At 39.9% G+C, this 22,699-nt stretch overlaps 1 protein-coding gene across 3 annotated transcripts in view; it reads right to left on the reverse strand.

Annotated features, from left to right (window-relative positions):
- The window catches only part of wipf3 (WAS/WASL interacting protein family member 3), a 105,552-nt gene that overhangs the window by 15,714 nt on the left and 67,139 nt on the right, over nucleotides 1-22,699 (reverse strand). For 2 of the 3 annotated variants that reach the window (XM_043689519.1, XM_043689518.1), the window contains exons 6-8: nucleotides 19,149-19,997; nucleotides 10,672-10,887; nucleotides 5,405-5,506 (exon numbers count right to left, since the gene is read on the reverse strand). In XM_043689519.1, the coding sequence (XP_043545454.1) occupies nucleotides 5,405-5,506; nucleotides 10,672-10,887; nucleotides 19,149-19,997 (1,167 nt within the window). Of the gene's footprint in view, nucleotides 1-2,195; nucleotides 2,275-5,404; nucleotides 5,507-10,671; nucleotides 10,888-19,148; nucleotides 19,998-22,699 lie in introns of all 3 variants that reach the window. The other variant, XM_043689520.1, reaches the window with a different exon arrangement.

Consider the following 22,699-nt stretch of genomic DNA (forward strand, 5'->3'; position numbering starts at 1 on the left):
GGCATGAGCAGGGGTAGTGTTCCCCTCGGGGTTATGGGGGGTGGGGATGGGGATAGTGACAGTGGGGGGGCGTGTCAGCAGAATGCAGGTGAGTGGCGCTGGTGGCGGCAGAAGTGGTGGCAGACACGGCAGTAGGGGTGGCGGATGTCACTGAGCATGTGGCATCGGCGATGATGTGAGGGCCGGAAGTGGCTGTGGGAGTGGCCATGATGGGGGCAGAAGTGACATCATCAATCAGCGTGGGGGTGGTAGCTGCATCAGCCACGTGGCTAATGGCATTTCCAAGGCCAGGGGAATCTTCTGGAATGTTTGAGGAGCGCTGGTTATGGAGGTGGGTGGATAAAAGTTTGTTGTACTTAGTTTTTGATTTTGAGATGGAATTGAAATACTGTTTGTTGAGAGTATGAATTCTCCTGAGGATGTAGTACAGAGTGGGTCCTTTGCAATTCTGAGAGAGTGTAGCCCTCAGCTGAGGCAGGGCAGACTGTAGAGAGGTTAGGTGCTGGCGCATTGCTGCGAGCATGGAACGGAGGATCTTGAAGGAGAACTGTTGCTGGGGTTTTTGAATTTGTAGTCTGTACTGTTTGTCCTGTTCTGGTCCGAACGCTGCCGGTTTAAAGGTGGTCCGGAGTCCGTGTGGGATGAGTTGGTTCCGGAGGCAGGCACTGAGGAAGCAAATGTGGCTGTGGTAGCGAGTTTGTTTCACAACATGGTTGAAGAGCTTCAGGGCTGAGGGAATGACCTGGGAGTTGCAGTGAGAGAGGGACTCCCTGAGATTCTTGTAGAGAGAGGAGGAAAACTTCTTGAAGGCAGGCATCCTTGCAAGAGGATTCGCAGTAGGGTTAAAATCAACTAGGTAAAAACAATGACTGCAGATGCTGGAAACCAGATTCTGGATCAATGGTGCTGGAAGAGCACAGCAGTTCAGGCAGCATCGAGGTCATGCCTATCTAGAATCATTGTTTTTTCATTTACCAGAGAGACTCCTGGCCCTCTGGGTAGAGCATGCCTCCTCCTCCATACCTTCTGAAAATGAGGTGACCAATGCAGGATCAGACAGACTTTGACCCTGTGCTTTCCCATAATGCACCATTCCTGTGCACCTTTCCCAGGTCAGAATCAGACTTCAACTGATTTCCAGAACATGATTCAGCTGCAACATCTCTCCAATTAAAGACACAGTCTGGCTTTAAACGATGCAGGCCAGCTTTAACAGGTGATTGCCTTGGACACATTCAGAATTCAGCTGTGGTGTGCAGCCATTCATTAGCACAGGAGGTGTTGGCTGTACATTGTGTTCATGAGAATAAGCAGGCAGCATGCTTGGAACCAGCCCAGTTCATCACAATACCCACACCTATCAACCTTTGCAGCTTGCACTTTAACATTTCTCCAGGTGAATTTGAGAAGCAGTAATCAATCCCAGAAACTTGATATTAGTGGATATTATATACGTATCAATTTTAAAAATACTCAAATCCCTACAGTCACTGCACCCCCAAACTAGCAATTCAAAGATAGGGCATTTTCTCTGCTCAGCAAGTACAGCGATGATTGTTTCATACAGAGTAACTTAGTGTCTATTTTATAGGCTTGTAACTTTCTGCATTCGTGGTTAGAAATATGAACAAAAGCACATGTTATCAATACCCAAAATGGTTCTTTACCGCTGGAGCATCTTGCATCCAAGGAAATAGTATGTAGGAAAACAGCAATGGCAAAGAATAAAGCAACCAAAACAACAGTGATTTTGTAATCATTTTAAACCTGCCTGGCTAGCCAGCCAATCATGCCAGTGGAAAGGCAGATCTGTTCAGAGATCTAGGTATAATTACCATGCTAGTATTTGACTAAGGACATCAAATAGATACCGGACTGCAGTTCACTGGTTCAGGTAGCCTGGAGACTAGTCCAACCAGCGGAAAGTATATAGTTTCAGAGTCATTCTTCAATCAGCCCATATGTAGCTGTCTCAGACTAACAGAGGATACTAACATTAAATAGCTGTCAGGTTGCCACTTGGCATTGGAAAAGTTAATCTACAGCATACTTAAAATTTTAAGAAAATATTCGTCCAGCACCTGACACATAAAATTGCTGCATTTCCCCATACTAATGCATCTCACTTGATGAGTCTAGACAAAACCAGCTATGTTCTCCAGAGGTAACTACGGTACTGGGTGATAAAGGATTACCTGCTTGAAGTTTACATGATGAGGTGACCTCGGTCTAAATGGTGGTAAAAGTTCTACAGCTCCCCTCTGTGGCCTTGTACTGGGGAAGGAAACAAGATAAGCTGATGTTCCATTCCTAATTGCTATCGACTGCCACTTACAGTAAGCTTCATGTGATTGGACATCAGATGTGGGAGATACAGGCTCAGCTATGGTGTCACCGGGGTCAAAAACCTGCTCAAACAGGCAGTAAAGTACATTTTCTTAGTCAGAGAAATTGCTTAAATTAAACGTTCAATGTTGATATTTGATTTAAAAGTATTGATGTTGAGTTATAACAAAGCCACTATGTTCTGCTCAGTTATTACCTAAAATGAGTTAATTCACAACTTCATATTCCTTATCAATCAATTATTCCATAAGTCTAAAAAAAAACACCTCTTGCAATGATTTGACACAAACGTATCTAACCAACCTCATTGAAACAATCTGGAATATTTGCTCTCAGTAGGAACACAATCTGCTCAGTGATTAAAGCCTATTTGATGCATTAAATTTACTACAATATAACCATCTTGTTAAGCCTTAAAAAAGTGTTCAGTTTTACCATCATTAAATTCAGAAAAGAATTAACTGTGGAAATGTTCAAGGACCGGCATGTGCTTGTGTCTGGGAAAACAAAGCTTCAAGAGCAGAACAAATCAGACAGCACAACCATAGAGGTTCACAAACATGACTCTCGGAAATAGATCTGATATTACACTATTTGATGTAGCATAATAGGAGTGCTAAACTTTTCCTTTTACACCAGCTCTCTTCACTATATATTCTTAGCTTTTTCCTTTCTCCAGCTTTCTGTTTTAACCCAACTTTGGGACTAAATTCAATTACTGTATTGAAACAAGAAAAAGAAATTGCTGGACATTACTGCATAGAAAAAAAAAACATGCTACAATTTTAAAAACACTCATGGATGGGAAAACAGTAATTTTAAATTTAATCCAGACAATGGTCTGAAATATAAAGAGAAAATTGGAGAAACTTAGCAGGTCTGGCACAACTAGAGAAAATTGAAACAGATATTCTTCAGTTTTTAAAAAAAAAATTCATCTTGAACTTGAAGCATTATCGCTGTTTCTTTGCTTTGAATTTACCAAATTCATTAAATTTGGGGAAAGTACTTTTAGGTTGGAAAATAACTAATGTAACTCCTTTATTCAAAAAAAAAAGGGAGGGAGACAGAAAGCAGAAAATGACAGGCCGGTTGGGTTAACATCTGTCAGTGCAAAAATATTAGAAGCTAGAATTAAAGATGTTATTACAGGGCACTTCGATATGTCCAAGGTAATCAGGCAGAGCCAACATGGTTTGGAATGGTATATGAATTGAAAGGAGTTAGAGGGACATGGGCCAAATGCAGGCAAATAGGACCAAATCAGATGATATGTCCAGTCAGCACAGACAAGTTGGACCGAAGGGTTTGTGCTGTATATCAGAAGGAAATCCCGTTTAACCAAATTTTTGAAATTTTTTGAAGCAGTAACTTGCGCGATGGATGGGGAGCCAGGGGATGCATTGCACTGCAAGCTCAAAAAGGTATTTAATAATGTGCTACACCAAAGGGTACAGAGAAGAGTCATAGCATTCAATGCTATGGGCCTAGTGCAGGAAAGTGGGACTAATGTAGGCAGTAGTATGCCTTTGGCAGTGAAGACTTGATGGGCTAAAGAGCCGCAGTGTTGGGATGAAATATTGCATGATAGAAGATTGGCTGGCTAACAGGAAGCAGATAGAAGGAATAAACTGGTTTTTATGAGGCTGACAGGATGTGGCAGGTATAGTGCCCAGAGGGTTTGATGCTGGGGATTCAACTCTTTATAATTTATCTAAATGACTTGGATGAAGGGTTCAGAAGCATGGGAACTAAATTTGCTGAGGAGAAAGAAACAGGAAATGAGTTGTAATGTGCACAGAGAGATAGATTCAGTGACTGGGCAAAAACCTGGCAAATGGAATATATTGTGGAAAAGCGTGAAATTGTTCATTTTGGCAGAAAGACTAAAAAAAAGCATAGCACCTCCATGGTGAGACCTTTGAAACACAAAGCAATCTGGGTGTCCCGAGGTATGAATTTCAGAAGGTTAGAATGCAGGTACAGCAAATAATCAGGAAAGCTAATAGAACGTCATGTTTTATTACAAGGGGAAATTAATGCAAGAGGAGGGAGGTTTGCTTCAGTTATACAGGGTATTGGTAAGACCATATTTGGAGTAAGGTGTATAGTAGTGATCACCATACTTACAGAAAGATGTTAATGTATTGGAAGCAGTTCAGAAAAGATGTATTAGATTAACACGTGGATTGAGGAAAGACTAGGCAGGCTCGGCCTGTATCCTCTGGAGTTTTTAGAAGAGTCAGAGGTTATTTCATTGAAACCTATAAGATACTCAGGGGTCTTGAGGTGGATTGAGAAAGGATGGTTCCTCTTGTGGAAGAATCTAAACTTGCGGGTCATAGTTTGAAAATAAGGGGGCACCAATTTAAGGTACAGATGAGGATAAAACATTTTCTCAGAGTTGAGTGTCTCTGGAATTCCATTCCTCAATGGATGGGTATATGAATAGGAAGGGTTTGGAGGGATATGGGCCGGGTGCTGGCAGGTGTTGAGAAAGGATGGTTCCTCTTGTGGAAGAATCTAAACTTGGGGGTCATAGTTTGAAAATAAGGGGGCACCAATTTAAGGTACAGATGAGGATAAAACATTTTCTCAAGAGTTGAGTGTCTCTGGAATTCCATTCCTCAATGGATGGGTATATGAATAGGAAGGGTTTGGAGGGATATGGGCCGGGTGCTGGCAGGTGGGACTAGATTGGGTTGGGATATCTGGTCGGCATGGACGAGTTGGACCGTAGGGTCTGTTTCTGTGGCTGTACATCTCTATGACTCTATGACCTTTGGATCTTTAAATATTTTTTAAACCAGTGGTAAATAAATTTCTGATCACCACTATGGAGATGAAAGATTATTGGGGAAGTGGGTCTGCAACATCCTGGTCAGTGTTTGTATAACAAATCTGAAGCAATCAAGTTGATCACATTTTACATCCTGCCCAATTTCCCTACCCTTTGAATTCAACAAGTGGCATCAATCCCCCACCATGTATATTTGATTAATCATTTATTGACCCAAGGATTATACTTAGATTAATACTGAATCAACAATGGGCTCACCTCTTGGTTGCTTGCTGGGATATATCCTGGGAAATGATTTATACTCATCTGGAGATGGAAGGTCTTCAACTGAATGGAAATTATACTTGGACTCAAAGTCATCTGTGAAAAACAAAAAATTAAACAAATCAAAACCAAATAAGAAACAAGCCAATTTTTAGTTCACTGGTGATTTTTTTCAGATAACACTTGAATTAGAATACAGTTTCCATTAGCATGAAGTTCATATTCTGCTAAAAGGTTTCAGGGTTGAATTTCCACTTTGTTTGATGAAGCAGTAAGTGATTTGGAAAACCTGAGGTGTGGAAAATCAAATCAATATCTGTTTACTGTTGACTAGGAAGTAGTGTTTAAGTGGGTAGCACTGTTGTCTCCAGGCCAGAAGCCCCCATTCAAGTCTTACTCAAGAACTCACGGATCAAAAATGGTGCATTCCTCACACACCCAAAAGGTTCACTAATAATGCAACAGATCGCCAAGGGTAAATGTTAAGAACAGAAGAGATCCTTTAGCAACTGAAGCTCCTTTTGGGAGTTGGGGAAAGAGAATTCCAATATCTGCAATATTATGCTTTTGTGCGCTTTACTTCCAATTTTCTGCAGTCAGCTGAATAGCATTTCATAAGAGATGTAGAAAGCTGAAAAGAAGAGGAAACCTAAAGTTCAGGCATTAATTTGTTGCAATTAAAAAATAATGTGACAAAGCAGCCTAGTAGCCACTGTTTCATGTGATGAGTGCTATATGACATTCCTTTATTCACTCAAAATTACAGGTCAGAACTGCATCACGATCATTAGCTGTGGATTTTCTTTTCATTCAGTGACTGTGGGTTTCGCAGTATTGTTTCCCATCAGTAATTGCCTTTGGAGTAGTCATGGTGAGTTGCCTTCTTGAACCACTGCAGTCCTTGGGATGTAGCAACATGTAATGAAGTTGAAAGTGTGTAGTGTACCTTTGAGAGAGAGTGAATGCTGTTTTGCACTGAGAGCTTACAAGCGCCTGTCATAACTAGCTAGCAGTCTCAGTGTACTGGAAAATTGAAAATATTAACAGTTAGCTGTGAAACAGATCTCACAGTTGATTGCTATTTTGATAACAATTGAAATTTAACCTGTTTAAATTATATCCCAAGTTGCTAAAAAACAATCTATTTTGATTTTATGGTTTCTGCCAACCTCAAAGCAATGAGACGATCTGATGTTTGGGATAGAAAGCTGCAGGCATTTTGAAAGTTAGACAGAGTAAACGGCCACTCAAAACACACTATCAAAAGGTACCTTTTCCATATGAAACTTCTTTGCAGTAAAAGACAAGACAACCCAGGGAGATAGTCAGCCGACAGGAGGAGGACACCATAGATGACAGCCTCTGTGTGGCTTTGAAATTAGGTTGATTTAATTTTAACATGAGGTTTTGTTAGAACAATATATTGTTATAGAGTTGGAGGCAGTTAACAAATATCTGCCGTGGGCAGCACGGTGGCACAGTGGTTGGCACTGCTGCCTCACAGCGCCAGAGACCTGGGTTCAATTCCCGCCTCAGGCGACTGACTGTGTGGAGTTTGCACATTCTCCCAGTGTCTGCGTGGGTTTCCTCCGGGTGCTCCGGTTTCCTCCCACAGTCCAAAAATGTGCAGGTTAGGTGAATTGGCCATGCTAAATTGCCCGTAGAGTGAGGTGAAGGGGTAAATGTAGGGGAATGGGTCTGGGTGGGTTGCGGGTCGGTGTGGACTTGATGGGCTGAAGGGCCTGTTTCCACACTAAGTAATCTAATCTAATCTAATTTAAAACAGAGGCTGCTTAAGAGTTGTAAATAGTTGTTGTTTAATGCTCACTTTTAGTGTTAAAGAATAAATTGATTTTTTTTCTTTAAATAGTAGAATTTAGGAGTTCTGTCATCCATACTTTAAACAGATTACTAGAAGTGAGCTTTTCGGGATGTTTGATTTAATTAGCAGGAGGGTTCACCCCGCTGTATCGTAACACATGCATGGTGCTGTTTGGAAGGGATTTCCTGGTTTTTGACCCAGTGACAATGAAGGATCAGCAACATTGTTCCAAGTCAGGATGAGGTGTATCTTCAGCCATTCCTCAATATATTATAAAGCAAACTGAAATCAGTTGAAGTAAAAATAATGACTGCAGATGCTGGAAACCAGATTCTAGATTAGTGGTGCTGGAAGAGCACAGCAGTTGAAGACTGACATCTGTGATGCTTAGGACCTCAAGAGGAGGCCATGATGGAACATCCACTTGGCTCTTCAGACCAAAGATAGATGTATATACTTCAGCTTGTCTTCTGTATTGATGTGCTCAACTCCTCCAATGTTGAGAATGGGGATATTTGTGGAGACTTCACTTCCTGCTAGTTGTTTAACTGTCCATGACAATTCATAACTGGATGCAGCAGACGTAAAACACATGTAACAATGGAAAGGAAATGGCCAGTTCTCCAAGATCAGGTTTTCCAGTTTTATTTTCAGCTGCAGCAGTGGAAGCTGTTTGGGTGCCAGAAGAGTTGGAGCTTCAGTAAATGATTTCTTACGGACTTTCTCTGAATGTCTCTTGATGTTGAGTGGGATGTAAGAATCTGTGTCTAAATTTACCTTTTTGCCCAGGGGTGTGTTTATGGGGTGTTGCTGTATTGGAACAGTAAGTTAATAATAGTTACTGCATCTATTATTTTGTTATTCTAAATTCCTTCCTTTTGTTTGTATTTTAATTATAGTATCTAACTAAATTGTTTTGCTTAACGTCGAATGGTTTGACCAGTCACATCACATCTGGAACACCCACTTCACATCTACCTTTGAATTAAGAAAGGATTAGAGTGTAGGCTACCTTCTGAAAATAATTTGAAGGGTGTCTGGTCTGGTCCATAGCATCTTTCACTGAACTAAAGTTAATCTCCCAGCTTGATATGAAATGGTAGAATGATTAACGGTTCCACTGTTGGTGGCCCACAACACCTCATGCCATGTCCATTATTCAGTTGCTAGGTCTGTTCAAAATTCATCCTATTTAGCACAGTCATAATGACCGGTATCCAGTGTGAAGACAGGACTTTGACTATGCAATGATAATGTAGTTATCACTTCTAATTTTTAAAAGAAAATTTAACATTTTTCAAATCAACATAAATTACATAACTCTGGAGCAGGTGGGACTTGAACCCAGGCCTCCTGGTCCAGGGATTGACACTTCCATTTTGCCATAAGAGCCCTTAGTAGTCACTTCTCCCAATATTCTCATGGACAGATGCACCTGCTGCAAGTAGATGAGGGAGTACAAGGTCAATTACATATTTCCTCCTGGTTGGTTATCTCGCCACTTGTTGCTGATGCAGTCCAGCAGCTATATCCTTTTGGACTTGACCAGCTCGATCAATAATAGTGTGAATATTATAGATCACTCCCAGAGTACATTTTGTGCCATTTCCACCACAAGTTCTTCTTTTCATTGGTGTTCAACATAGAGAATAGTGATTCATCAACGGAGAGGGTGATGGGTGTTTAGATGATAATCAGCAAGAGACTTCCATCCCCATTTTCAGTCTGATAACAAGAGACCTAATGGGGTCTAGAGTCAATGTTCAGGACTTCCAGGGCATCTCCTTTTTGACTGCATACCACAGTGCCATCCATAGGCTTCCCATTTATCCTGACGGATGTACTCACTGATGGTAATTGTGGAGTCTCAGATGTTATATAAATTCCACGAGTACAAGTGGATCAGGCTGTTGTTCTACTAGTCCGTGGGAGGAGTCTCCCAAATTTGGCACAAGATCTTAAATATTGGTAAGGAGTACTTTGAGGGCTGCGTTTGTGTATCTTTATTCATCCACAGGATGTGGGTATCACTGACGAGTTCAGCATTTATTGCCCATCCCTAATTGCAGAGAGGTCAGTTCAGAGTCAGCCACATTGCTGAGAGTCTGAGGTCTAGGCCAGACTAGGTAAGGATGGCAGCTTCCTTTCCTCAAAAGGAAATTAGTGAGCCAGAAGGGCTTTCCAACAATTTACAATGGATGAATGGTCATCATTAGACTCTTAATTCTAAATTTTGATCACTCAAATTCAAATTCCACCATCTGCTGTTGGAATTCGACCCGGTTCCCCAGAACAATATCTCAGTCTCAACAGTCCTGCAATAAAACCATTAAGCTACTGCCTCCCCTTGCCATTTCCAGTAGCCAAGCCGATGCCAGTGTTTGCTGTCCAGTTTCTTTCTTGTCATTAAACTTTGTAATCGTTTGATGCGACAGAGTGGCTTGCTTGGCCTTTTTCAGAGAACAGTTAAGAGTCAATCCCATTGCTGTAGGTATTGGGAGGGGAGGGGTCAATGCTCCAAAACTTCCATAGGGTTTTGATATCTTGTATCATGTGTGTGCAGACAATCCAGAGATCACTGGCCAGAGATCATTGTTAACTTGGTTTGAAGGTAGGCCCATCCCTTCAGAGTCAAAAGGTGTTGGGTTAAATTTCACACCAGGGCTTGCTTAAATAATTGAACCTGATATTCAATGCAGTACTGAGGGAAAGCTGCACTGTGAAAGGTCTTGTCTTTTAGATAGGTCATTAAAGCAAGACTCTTATCATGTGATTAGGTGGATGTAAAATGGTCTGTAATTCTATTTGAAGAACAGCCAGATTTTTCCAGTATTCTGGTCAACATTTTCCCCTCAACCAATACCATAAAACAGATTATCTAGTCAACCTTCTTGTGACTATTTGTAATTATGATTTACTGAAATACTTAGGCCAGCCACAACTTAGGTTGGAAAGAGATTGTGATGGGAGGGGTAAGTTTATACAGCAGTAAGTATGCTTCTTAAATAATCTTCCAGTTTTGAAGTGCTTTGTAATATTTTGAAGGAGGCAAATGCAAGTTCTTTAGAATATATTACATCTGTATATATTTAATATCCATTTCAAACAAGCCTAACTTTTCTAAAGAAAAAAGCCTCCATTTAATATCTGGCACACCAGTATGGCTGGCAGGAAATGATATGCAGAACTTCCATATTAATAACTAGATGAAACAATTGCCTTTTGGAGGTGGACATTTGAACTACTGCTGATCTCATCCACCAGCAAGCACTCACCTTGACGTCAACCTTGGCACAGGATTATAGTGTATATGGTTTCAAGTTCCACTCCAAGTTAAATTTTTAGATTATTAAGCAAAAAGAAAGAATTTTAGTTTGAGGTTCAATTGAATTATGGACATCTTACACTTGCTTAAAGTCAAAACATTGTCTATAATTACCATAGATTGGTGACTGTGTAGTCAAAGCTCCTTGTCGAACTTTAAGTGGCAAAGGTGGTGGTGGTACTAGTGGTGCCGGTGGGGGTGGGGGAGGAACAGAGTGCAGCGATGTCCAGGTCAGGCCGGGTATATGCTGGCTTCTGCTTGTAAGTTCCGTACTGGATGACCTAACGGGTGGCAGTGGGGGTGGTGCTGGTTTCCCACCATTACTGTGTACTGAGAAACAAACAGAAACGATCAACAAATATACACGATAAACACTTACTGCAGAATTGAAAATAGCTGTTACAGTTGCACAATCGTTGTGCATCAGTACAAGCACTAAAAAAAAACCAACTATCTGAATAATTTTATTCAGAGATTTCATTTTCATTCCACAGATAAGTGATGGAAAAGCTGAAAGTGACTTAAAAATGAACACAGGAAGATAAGTTGGTGTTTCATCTTGAAGAGCTCATTTTGCCATTCAATTAGACCAGCCCTCATAATGACAAACTATCAATTCAACTTGATTTTATAATGCTAAGTACACTTGCCTAACAAGGATTTAATAATCTTCGGTTTGAAATTTTGATTAAACGAGGCTCAGCACCCATATAAAACCCATTTACTAGCCTCTCGATATCTGTACGTGAACTCTGAAATTTCTCTGCTCATTACAATTATAGGTAAAAACAATGACTGCAGATGCTGGAAACCAGATTCTGGATTAGTGGTGCTGGAAGAGCACAGCAGTTCAGGCAGGCAGCATCCAAAGCTCCTTGGATGCTGCCTGAACTGCTGTGCTCTTCCAGCACCACTAATCCAGAATCATTACAATTATATGCTGTCATAACAGTTACTATCTTCTTGCTACTTAGAAAGTATTCGTATCTATCTTTCTTAGAAAGAAAGTCAATGACTTCACACTTTCTCCACATTGATCTGAGTTTTGCAGTTGTCACAACTCAACCTTTAAAAGTTCCTTTAAAACTTTATGTTTCAGTCTAAGTTCTTTAGAATACCATCCAGCATCTGCAGGTTTTTTTTTATCCAACCTAGCGTTGCCAGCAAATAGATATATGGCTCTCTCTTGCTTTATTCAACACATTCAATGGCAAGCACTGCTGTCTCACAGCGTCAGGGACCCAGGTCTGTTTGGAGCTTGCACATTCTCCCTGTGTCTGCGTGAGTTTCCTCCAGTTTCCTCCCATAATCCAAAGATGTGCGCAGGTTAGGTGAATTGGCCATGCTAAATTGCCCATAGTATTCAGTTTCGTGTAGGTTCGATGCATTAGGTTTAGGGGTAATGTAGGGTAGGGAAAACGGTCATGGGTGGGTTACTTTTCCGAGGGTCAGTGTGGACTTGTTGGGCTGAAGGGCCAATTTCCACATTGTAGGGATCTGATTATTCTAATTTACTATTTGTTACAAATAGGGGTGTTTTGTTCAATGCTTAAATCTCAATCACCATCAGTTTAAAAAAAAAAGTTTAGTCATTGCCACAATGCTATTTGAGGAAGACCCCTCTACAAAAAGTAGGTGTCTCAGCTCCTACATTACAATAGTGTTGATGTTTCAAGAATACTTCATTTGCTGAAAAGCACTTGAAAACATCCTGTGATCAAGAAAAGCACAGCATAAGATGTAAATCTTTCTTTAACACATTTAGCAGCCATTAGATTTTGAAAATTTGTCATTTAATAACATTTGTTTCTCTTATAAACACGACTAATTATATTGAATTCACTTAGACGTCGCCTTGAGTTATTCCTTGCATCTCTGACATTTCATAATTTCCAAATTATTAGCAACAACACATGCTCTTCCCCAACCAGCTGCTGGTTGTTCAATGGTCAATTATAAATAAGCATTCTGGCTGGTGAAAGAGTTTCCAAACTGCTGGAAGTATTCGTAAATAACATTTCATAGGCTGCACTGACATCAGATCCAGCCCTACAGCAATGCACAAATCTTGTGGGATCAACACTGACCATCTGCTGTGCGGCTTTTTCATTTTCAGTTAGATTTAGCTGCAATGTATTGACTTCAGAGCAAAATACTGCTTCCCCCTACACTTTATAAACTACTGTTTTAGATGCTTAAAGTAAAATAAAAATTCCCATTGTTATGACACGGGGTAAACCCTCCTGCTTAATTTAAACTAGCAACACAAAACAATTTATCCCATGCAGTAATCTGAAAATTCGAGGCCAAGAACTATTTAAAGTAAAAATTAAAAACTTCAATTCTGAAAGTATAACAGAGAATAATTAACTAACAACTATCTTTTACTTTCCCTTCTACAATACTAGTCTGATAACCACCTCCACCTCCCACCCAGAGTAAGATTTACCAAAAGAAATTCAAATTTCAAAACCAGCCAGCCATTGTTCTACTTCTGTAGAGATACTCTCCAGGACTGTGTTGATGTTGGTCTCTGTGCAAACTCCTTCTCTAGACAGGTACCTCTCAGAGGAATTCTTACTAGCCGCCTACATCTGTTGGTCTTTTGGCAGTTCTCCTCCAACTGTTCAATTTTCCCGGTCTTATACCGCTAAAGCATCAGATGATGTCATTTGCTTGTAATATTGTCAATATACTAAATTCAAAACGGGATTGAAGTTTAGTTTTTTTTGGAGGGTATCATTTAAACTGATTGGCCTACCAAGTTTGGTTTTGTGCCTGGGTAACCAAATACCCTAGATGCTGGACAATACGTTAAATTGTATCTTATTCAGAACACGTGGCGCTGTCAGGTAGTTCTGCTAGCTTTTAAACTCTTAAGTATAGTACACTCATCTTTATAACACTGCCCCCCACCCCCCAGAAAAAAAATCATAATGAAAAGATGGCTTCATTTTTTCTATTCTGTAAATACATTACCCTAACATACTGATAATTTTCATCTAAGTTCACCTTAACTTCTTCCCATATAACTGTATATATGAAAATAACATTAAAGACAAATCTCATCCAAACTTTATCAGTTAAATCTGCGATAACACATCTGCGATTACATTCTTACGACCTGAAACATGTAAGATTTTTAATATTAAAGTCCCTAACATAAGCCTCCAATGAAGTAGTCTCATATTCTTGTCTTTAAAACAATCTAAGAATGTAAGAGGAATGTGATCCATGTACACCACCATCTTTGACACATTGTTGGTAACATACACATTAAAATGTTATAAGGCCAGTACCAAACTCAATAGTTCTTTTTTGATTGTGGAGCATTTCCTCTGGTGATGTTGATCTTCTTCAAAAAGTAACCAACTAGCAGTTCAATCCCACCCTCATCTTCCTGTAGCAGTGCAGCTCCAACTCCTACGTCACTAGCATCGATGGCGACTTTAAAAGGTTTTGAAAAGTTTGGTGTAGCTAAAACTGGTTTAGTGGTTAATATTGATATCAAATGGTCGAATGCTTCCTGGCATGGTTCTGTCCACCGAAACTTTGTGTTCTTCTTCAGCAAATCAGTTAACGGTGCTACTACACTGCTGACATTGAACAAACTTCTGGTAGAATCCACTGAGTCTTAAGAATCGAAGCACCTCTTTCTTAGAGGCTGGTCATGGAAATGCCTTGATGGCTTTTGTCTTTGCATTCTGTGGGGTGAACCTTTCATGACTGATGTTATGTCCCAAAAACGTCACCTCTGCTTTTGCAAATTCAGTTTTATTTAAGTTTATCACCAGTTTTGCTTTTCAGACATTCAAAGAGCTCTGCCAACTGTACCATGTGATCATTCCAGGACTTAAAGATCTCTATGTCGTCCAAATAGACGGCACAGTTTACTAACCCAGCCACAACCCTGTTCATGAGTCTTTGGAACGTGATGGGTGCGTTCTTCATTCCAAAGGACATCACTTTAAACTGATATAGCCCATTTTGGGTTACAAACACAAATTTCTTTCGAAGCCTCTGATAAAAGGTACCTGCCAGTAACCACACATTAAGTCCAACTTGGTGATGTAACTGGCTTGTCTGACTTTCTCAATACAGTCCTCCAATCTAGGAATTGGATAGGAGTCTGATTTTGTAACAGCATTGACCTTCTGATAATTCACGCAGAATCGTCGAGTCCCATCCGGTTTGGGAACTAAGAAGATCAGCGAAGCCCACTCGCTCTGGCTTGGTTCGATGATGTCCTCATCAATCATGGCCTCCACTTCTTCTGGTCCTGTCTGGCTTTGAGAGGATTAAGCCAATAGGGGTGTTGTTTTATCGGAGCAGTATTGCCTATGTCTACTTCACATACAATAACATTAGTCCTCCCCATCTGATTCTTACATATGTCCTTATACTGCAGTAACAAATCTTTCAACTCCATTCTGTGCTCCTGAAACAGATAACTTACTAATCTATCCCACTCCTCAAGGACTTCATTTTTTAAATCACATCAAAATTCGAAGCACGTCAAAATCCATATAATCTGGATTTGATTCCTCACTCTACGGGGCAGTAACTAACGCCTGTTTCGCCAGTTCTTTCTCTCTCATCTAATTACGGTTCCAACATGGTCACATGACATACCAGATACATTTTCTTTCCCCCCTATCTGGCATCTTTATTAGATAGTTCACCTGACTCAACTTTTTCTCAATTTGGTAGGGACCACTAAACCTGGCTTTGAAGGGATCTGCTATGGCTGGTTACAGTACCAACACGTTATCCCCTCGGGAAAACGTCAGAGTCTCAGAGCTTTTATCTGCCACCTGCTTCATTTGCCGCTGTGCCCTCTTTAGGTGCTGTTTAGCTACCTCACCTACTCAATTTAATCTCTCCCTCACTTCCGATACATAATCCAAGTGTGAGATCTCAGACTTTGGTCCTGTCAATTTTTCTTTAATTTCAAAGGGCCTTTCACTTCATGCCTGAATATTAACTCGAAGGGAGTGAACTGAATAGATTTATTTGTGGCAACTCTAATAGCAAACAATAAGGATACCTTTATCCCAACCATTCGAGTAATGCTGACAGTATGCTCTCGAAAAAAAGGTTTTCAAGGTCTGATGCCACCTTTCTAAAGCTCCCTGGGATTCAGGATGCTATACACTGGATTTAAAGTGCTGTATATCTAAGCTATCCATATCCTCCTCAAACAGTTAGCAGTAAAACTTGACCCTTGGTCCGACTGAATCTCTGGGTAGCACATACCATGTGAAGAAAGCTACTGACTCCTCTACTACCCTTTTTGCCTTGCTACTCCATAATGGAATTGCCTCCGAAAACCTGGTGAACACATCAATTATGGTTAACAAGTACTGGTTCCCACTTTTAGTTCTCAGGAGGGGACCGACGCAGTCAATTATAACCTGCGTGAAAAGGTTCTTCATATGTGGGAATTGGCAACAATGGTACTGGTTTTATTACCGCCTGTGGCCTACCTACCTTTTGGCATGCATGACACATTAACATCCTTGTGCATTCCAGGCCAATAAACATGCTTTTGCACCTTAGCCTGAGTCTTTCGTACTCCTAGGTGACCTCCTACAGATATTACCGGTAGCACAGGAACTACTTCCTGTCTGTATGCTACCAGCAATACAACCTTGTGCACTTCAGCCCATTTCTCCTCTGCACTAACTGCCGTGGTCTCCATTTTCCCCTTAGGATTTTATCTTTCAGATAGTGACCCTCTGGAATATTCTCTGCCTCTTTTTTGGAGTATGCATCCACATATCTCTTATCGTCTTGTCTCGCTGTTGCGAGTCTCTTAGCCTTTCAGGACTAAACACTTCTGTCTGACCCTCTGCCTGTTCAGGTTTTTCCTGCACCATTACATCAAACAGGGTATCTGCTAACTGAACCTCAGCTCCTTAATCTTTCTCTTTACTTTTCACTTTGTGCTGTGACTTATGATCGTGGGATCTGGTTACCCCACAGTCTGGGAAAATACCAGGATATTTCTGTTTTAACTCCTCAGCTTCTTGGTTTTCCTTAGGCTTCTCCACAACAAGGGAAACATTACATTTCTGTCCACCTATCCCACAAATTACCACACTCTTCAGTAACACATCCGTCAGAGTGCATATTCGTTCATCCCTTACTATCAGCGATTGATTAGATCTTGGATCTCTCAAAATTATAACTTCTTGTCTTTCTCCCCCTATTCTTTGAGTAAACTTTACCCACAGAGGTGAATTCTTTGCAGAGATCAGGTACTAACTCCATACCCAGCCCCTGCCTAGGCTGTGCACTCTGGTGCAGCTCCTTGGCTCTTCTTGTGATCTCCTTTACTACCGTCACTAATGCCACTGGCTTAGCTTCTTTCACCACATCTTTTCCCACAGCGCTTTTCTTTAATGACCAGCACTGTGACTTTGTGTCCCACACCTTCTGGTAGTGAAAACATCTTTTCCCACTGGCACTGTAATTTTCTGTGTCCCACACCATTATAGTGAAACATCTGGGGCCTTTCACCTCCTGCCCACCCTCTTGAGCTTCTGTAATCTGTGATAAATTCTTACCAGTGCACTGGACTCTTGGTTTCATAGTGTAGGATCTCCCCTTCTCCCAAATTCTATCCCTCACAGGATAGAAATTCTGGCCAGAAGCTAGTCTTAAGCACCAACATGTATTCATCTGCTAGTTCTGCTGCCCTTCTGACTTCCTCCACGTGAATTCTTAATCTCTGAATGTTTTTAAATTCATCCAGCAGAATAATCTCTTAAAGTCTCATAGTCTTATCTATTTTCAAAGCATGCACCCATCTATCAAAATGACGTTTAATTCTTTTGAACTCAACTCAAGTCTGACCTGGTTCCTTTTTGGTGTTTCTGAATGACTATCTATATGCTTCTGGTACCAATTCATGAACACTTAAAATAGCCTGTTTAACCTCTTCATAATCCCTTGAGCCCTCATCTGACAGTGTGGCAAATACCTCACTCGCTCTGCCTGCCAGTTTAGTCTAAACTGGCATTACCTATAAATCCTGAGACCACTCAATCTGCCTCGCTAATTTTTCAAATGAAATAAAGGCAGCTTCAGCATCTTTCTCATCAAAATATGGCAGACATTTTAACATATTGGTATATATCACTACCTTCACTTTCAATCTCCATCCTGTTAACTTGACTTTGCTAAGTAGCAGCTTCTCAAGTTCAAATTCTCTTTTCGCTCAGTTAAGAACCTTCCCTCCCTTTGCTCAGCCAAGAACCTTCTCTCCCTCTCGGTTTCTCCTCCAATTCTATTTTCCTCAATTGCAATTTAAGGTTTTCTACCTCTACTGCACTTGTCAAACACTTAGCTGTTTGAGAGAAACAGACTAACTCCCTTACAATTTCAGATTTACTTTTGTCCTTGGTTAAACCCAAATCTAACTTCTTTGCTAATGCTAAAAGTATGGCCTTTTTCTTTCCTTCTAAACTTTCTTGGCAAATTTGAGAATCATCTTAAATCCCATAACCTTTTTTTAAAGCAGTCTTAAGAGTCATTTCTCTCACTTTCAATCAACCACAAGTCATGGAAATTAAACAAAATTGTCTCACCTATGCCTTTTTTAAAGATCTAGGACACTAACCTGCAGGTGTTTAAATGTGCTGAGATGTTGAATACTCCCAAATCTACTCAATTCTGTCTAAACCAGTTCAAATCACAAATCCAAGACCCAAACTGTTCAAACTGCAGACAAAAGCTCCCTAAACAGTTCAAATCCTGGAAGAGCCCCCAAACTGTTATGACACAGGGTAAATCCTCCTGCTTAATTTAAACCAGCAACACAGAAGAGATTTATCCCATGCAATAATCTGTGAAAATTCAAGAGGCCAAGAACTATTTAAAGTAAAAATCAACAACTTCAATTCTTAAAGTATAACAGAAAATAACTAACAACTATTTACATCTCCTTCCTCTAACCTATCTTTTACTTTCCCTTCGATAATACTAGTCTGATAACCCCAACCCCCACCAAAATAAAATTTACCAAAACATTTCAAATTTTAAAACCAGCCAGCTGTTGTATCTTCTTCTGTAAATTTGCTGTCCAGGTTGGCATCAATGTCTTTCCTCTGTGCAAACTACTTCTCTAGACAGGTACCTCTCAGAGTTCTTACTAGCTGCCTACATCTGTAGGTCTTTTGGCAGTTGTCCTCTCAACTGTTCAATTTTCCCCGGTCTTATACTCCCAAAGCATCGGATTTTGTCATTGACTTTTCAAGATTGTCAATATGCTAAATTCAAACTGGATTGGAGTTTGGTATTTTTGGGGGTATAATTTAAACTGATTGGCCTATCAAATTTGGTTTTGTTCCTACAAAGCCAGCTAGCCTAGCTGCTGGACCACATGTTACATTGTATTTTATTCAGAACACTTAGTGCTGTCAGGTCACTCTGCAAGCTTTTAACTCTCTTAAAAAGGTGCAGTACACCCACATCTTCATAACACCATAATGTTAACTGCTGTACTTAATCCATTAGGGATTTTTCTTTTCTAATGGACTTTGTAATTGTAGGATTACAATACCACAAATCAATCTACTAGTTCTTACCTCCAGACCTCCCTGGACCTTCCCTTCCAGCCAGCTGGGTTCCATATGACATTTGCCCAGATGATGAACTAGACCCAGGATATCTGTAGGCAGGGAATGGAGGTGGTGGTGGTGGCGGTGGCGGCAGTGGTGGTGGTGGTGGTGGTGGTGGAGGAGATATTGAGGACAAACTTGGCTTGTTGGAAAAGCTGGGTAGTTTTGGCGGCAAGGCTGGCGGAACTTCAAGACTATTCAAAAAAGGGGGAGGTGGTGGCAGAGCATTTTCAGTTTTATTACAGGGAGTAAAGGCAGGGCCTGGAGGTAAGGGAGGTGGTGGGGGAGGAGGCAGAGGAAAATCAGTACAGTCTTCAATATAAAGTATAGAAGGTGGAGGCGGAGCAGGGAATATAAAATCTGAAGCTTGCTCTTGAAAATTATAGGAAGGTGGTGGAGATGGTGGCGGAGGAGGTGGAGGAGGTGATGGTGGTTGTTGTATGTATTGAAATTTAAATGGTTTAACATTTGTAAGTATAGGTGGACGAGGGGGAGGAATTGAAGGAGCAACTGGTGGTGAAGGTGATTGTATTGTTATTGCATTTTTTGTATATTTATTATTGAATGAAGATGAGAATGAAGATGTAGAAGAGGGACATGTTGACAGAGATTTATTCTGACTTGAAAGGGGTATAAGGGCAGACATGATAAGATGGTTTTGAACTGTCTTTTGACCTTTAGATAAATCAAAGGGTTCTGGACATTCAGGTTGCTTAAATGCATTTTTCTCATTTCTGGCACTTTCGTTCTGGACCGAGAGTCTTGATGGTGAGACTTTCATACTGAAAGTTTGAACAGCTGGTTTGGAACCTCTTTCTGAAACCAATTACAGATAGAATGAATAAAAACATTGAAATGCATTTACTAACTAAAATCTATCACATTTCATGATAAGTATGATTGTACTTTGCAACTAGTTTTTCAATTCATCAATGAAAGACATGGTGAAAAATATGGAGTCAAAATGAAGGGGTGCACCAATTTGTGGGGATTTTGTTTAGTCTCTAATAAAAGCGTGTAGACAGCAAAACATGTTCAGTGTCACTAGAAATCTTGAACACAAAACCTTCATTAGCACAATTGCCATATTACTAAACATAGCAATTAACGAAATGCTCACCTCCACATAAATAATATTGGCTTGATTGTTGTACTGCTAAATATTATAATAAAATATTTAAAATCTTAATGGCTGTAACTATAGAAATTTTATGAAGGTATTAAACAAATTTGTCTTAGCTTCACACTGCTTATGTTGATATACCCACCAACATAATGGAAATTCAAATGTGCAAAAAGCAAAAACTAAATGAAGTAATTGGGAAAATATGAAAGGATAGTTTTATAAAATTCAGTCTAGTTAATTTAATAATTGGACTATTATTTACTTTTAAAATACTACTTGCTTTCTCTCCCCTGAACCTCAGCAAGTGATACAAACCACTCTGGAGAGGAATCAACATGTCAAAGAACATTTCCATTGAACCTAGGAATGTGAGGCGAAAAGCAGCTCTGGACGGTTTCCATCACATGTAACCTGCAGTCCAGATCTAGGTGGGGCCTGGATAGGTGACTTCTTTCATAATAAAGCTAGCCTTTGAAGTTGCCTGCAGCAATGTGAGAAAATGCAAGCACAACCTTTCAATAGTTGAACAAACGCTTGCTGACAATAAGGGGTTCTCTGCTAGTCCAACTTCAAAATGCTAGAACGATCACCTAATAATGGACAATATTTTCACATAAGGAATATTTGACGCATCAATCTTTGCCCAGTAAAGGCAGGTACATTTTCTTCTTCAGAGATACTGGGCGCCGCATCAGCTTTCCAGCAGCTCATTAAGTCAATGAATTAATCTTCACCATTTCAATTAAAGGTCAATGATTTGCATACCAGCAGGTGAGCAGGTTTTGTCAAATCTTGGGGCCTGTGTCACTATCAGTACATAAACTGGTTTGACCACAGTATATGAAGTGTACCAACATAAATCTCATTTTCTTCTACTTCAGGGTATTGCTTTATTTGGTAGCACTGCTTAAAGTTGAAATATTCCAATTTTTACAGGGCAGTTATTTGATATGATAGCATACTCAAGTTCTGATTTCTCTTTTAAATTAAGTTTGTTCACCACCTAAGGACACAGGAATCCTTATGAAAGAGATATATATATATATAGGCTTCAACATGGAGGACTGAATACTAGACTCTATCACATATATGACCATTCACGTTGATCTCGCCTAGTGCACACCCTGTAATCTGTCTGCCTCCAAAGTCTTTTTGATCTGTACATTCTTGCTTAAGATGATCTGCGTGTACTGCTCATAAACAAAGCTTTTCACTGTTCATCAGTACATGTAACAATAAAGCAAATCAATCTTTTACACTCCAGGCAGAATAGTACGTTAAATTGATGAGATAAAGAAATTCTACATGTGCAAACAAGTTATTCATATACTGACTGCACTTTCAATCACTTCACTTTTATGCTGAATTGATAAAAAGCCATTCACAATATTGTGGTACCAAAATGGGGAAACTCTTTATGAAGTGGTACCACAAATTAGTTCCTTCATGATTTGCATTTCTTCAGATTTCCATATCCCTTTGTACCACAAGCAATCTACAGTCTCTTTCCACTTAAATAATATTCTTCTATTCTTACTGCCAAAATGCACAATCGCACAATTTATATTCCATCTGTCCATTTTTGCCCACTGAACTTTTCTACATCACTTTGCGAATTTTATTTAACCTTCTCACAACCTGCTTTCCTACCATTTAGTCCAATCATCCAAGTCATTAGGATTATAAATAATTACAGCCCCAGAAATGATTCCTTGTAGCTATTCAACAGGCACAGTATGCCAACCAGAAAATGACTGATTTGCCCTGACACTGTTCCCTGCCCATTATCCATTCCTCTATGGGATGCTAATATATTACTCCACCACCATAATATTAAGTAGTCATCCTTTATGTGTTACCTTGTCAAATACCTTTAAGAATTCGAAACACTGCCAATTTACTGATTCAACTTTATCCTTCTGTGTTTGTTATCATTCACAAATGGATGAAAGTTTGTCAAATTTGATTTGCCTTTCATAAAACCATGCTGAATCTGTTTGATTATATAATGGTTTTCTAAATCTCTTCCTCCTGCTTTCTTCACAATGCATTTCCTGCAATAAGTAGCCAAGACAGGTTGCTCTCATTACTGGTGTCACTCAGGTGGCTCCTCAATTGAAACAGGAATCTTGAGATTTAAACATGATAAAGATCCTGATCCCTGTAAACTGAGCCAGGTTAGGACTAGAACAGTGAAAGGGGAAATAGACAGTATAGGCAATACAAGGAACTGATGGGGAGAGAAGTAAACAGTATCTATAATGATAAATATATTTTAATGCATTAAATGTCAACATGTAATGACATGATTGGATATCACATTTTAGTTTGAATATGATTGAATAATAGTCATGATTGGGTAATACCAGTCATGAGCACTAACTTGGAATGC

The sequence above is a fragment of the Chiloscyllium plagiosum genome, chromosome 5 (assembly GCF_004010195.1).
Source record: "Chiloscyllium plagiosum isolate BGI_BamShark_2017 chromosome 5, ASM401019v2, whole genome shotgun sequence".
Taxonomy (NCBI): Eukaryota; Metazoa; Chordata; class Chondrichthyes; order Orectolobiformes; family Hemiscylliidae; genus Chiloscyllium; species Chiloscyllium plagiosum.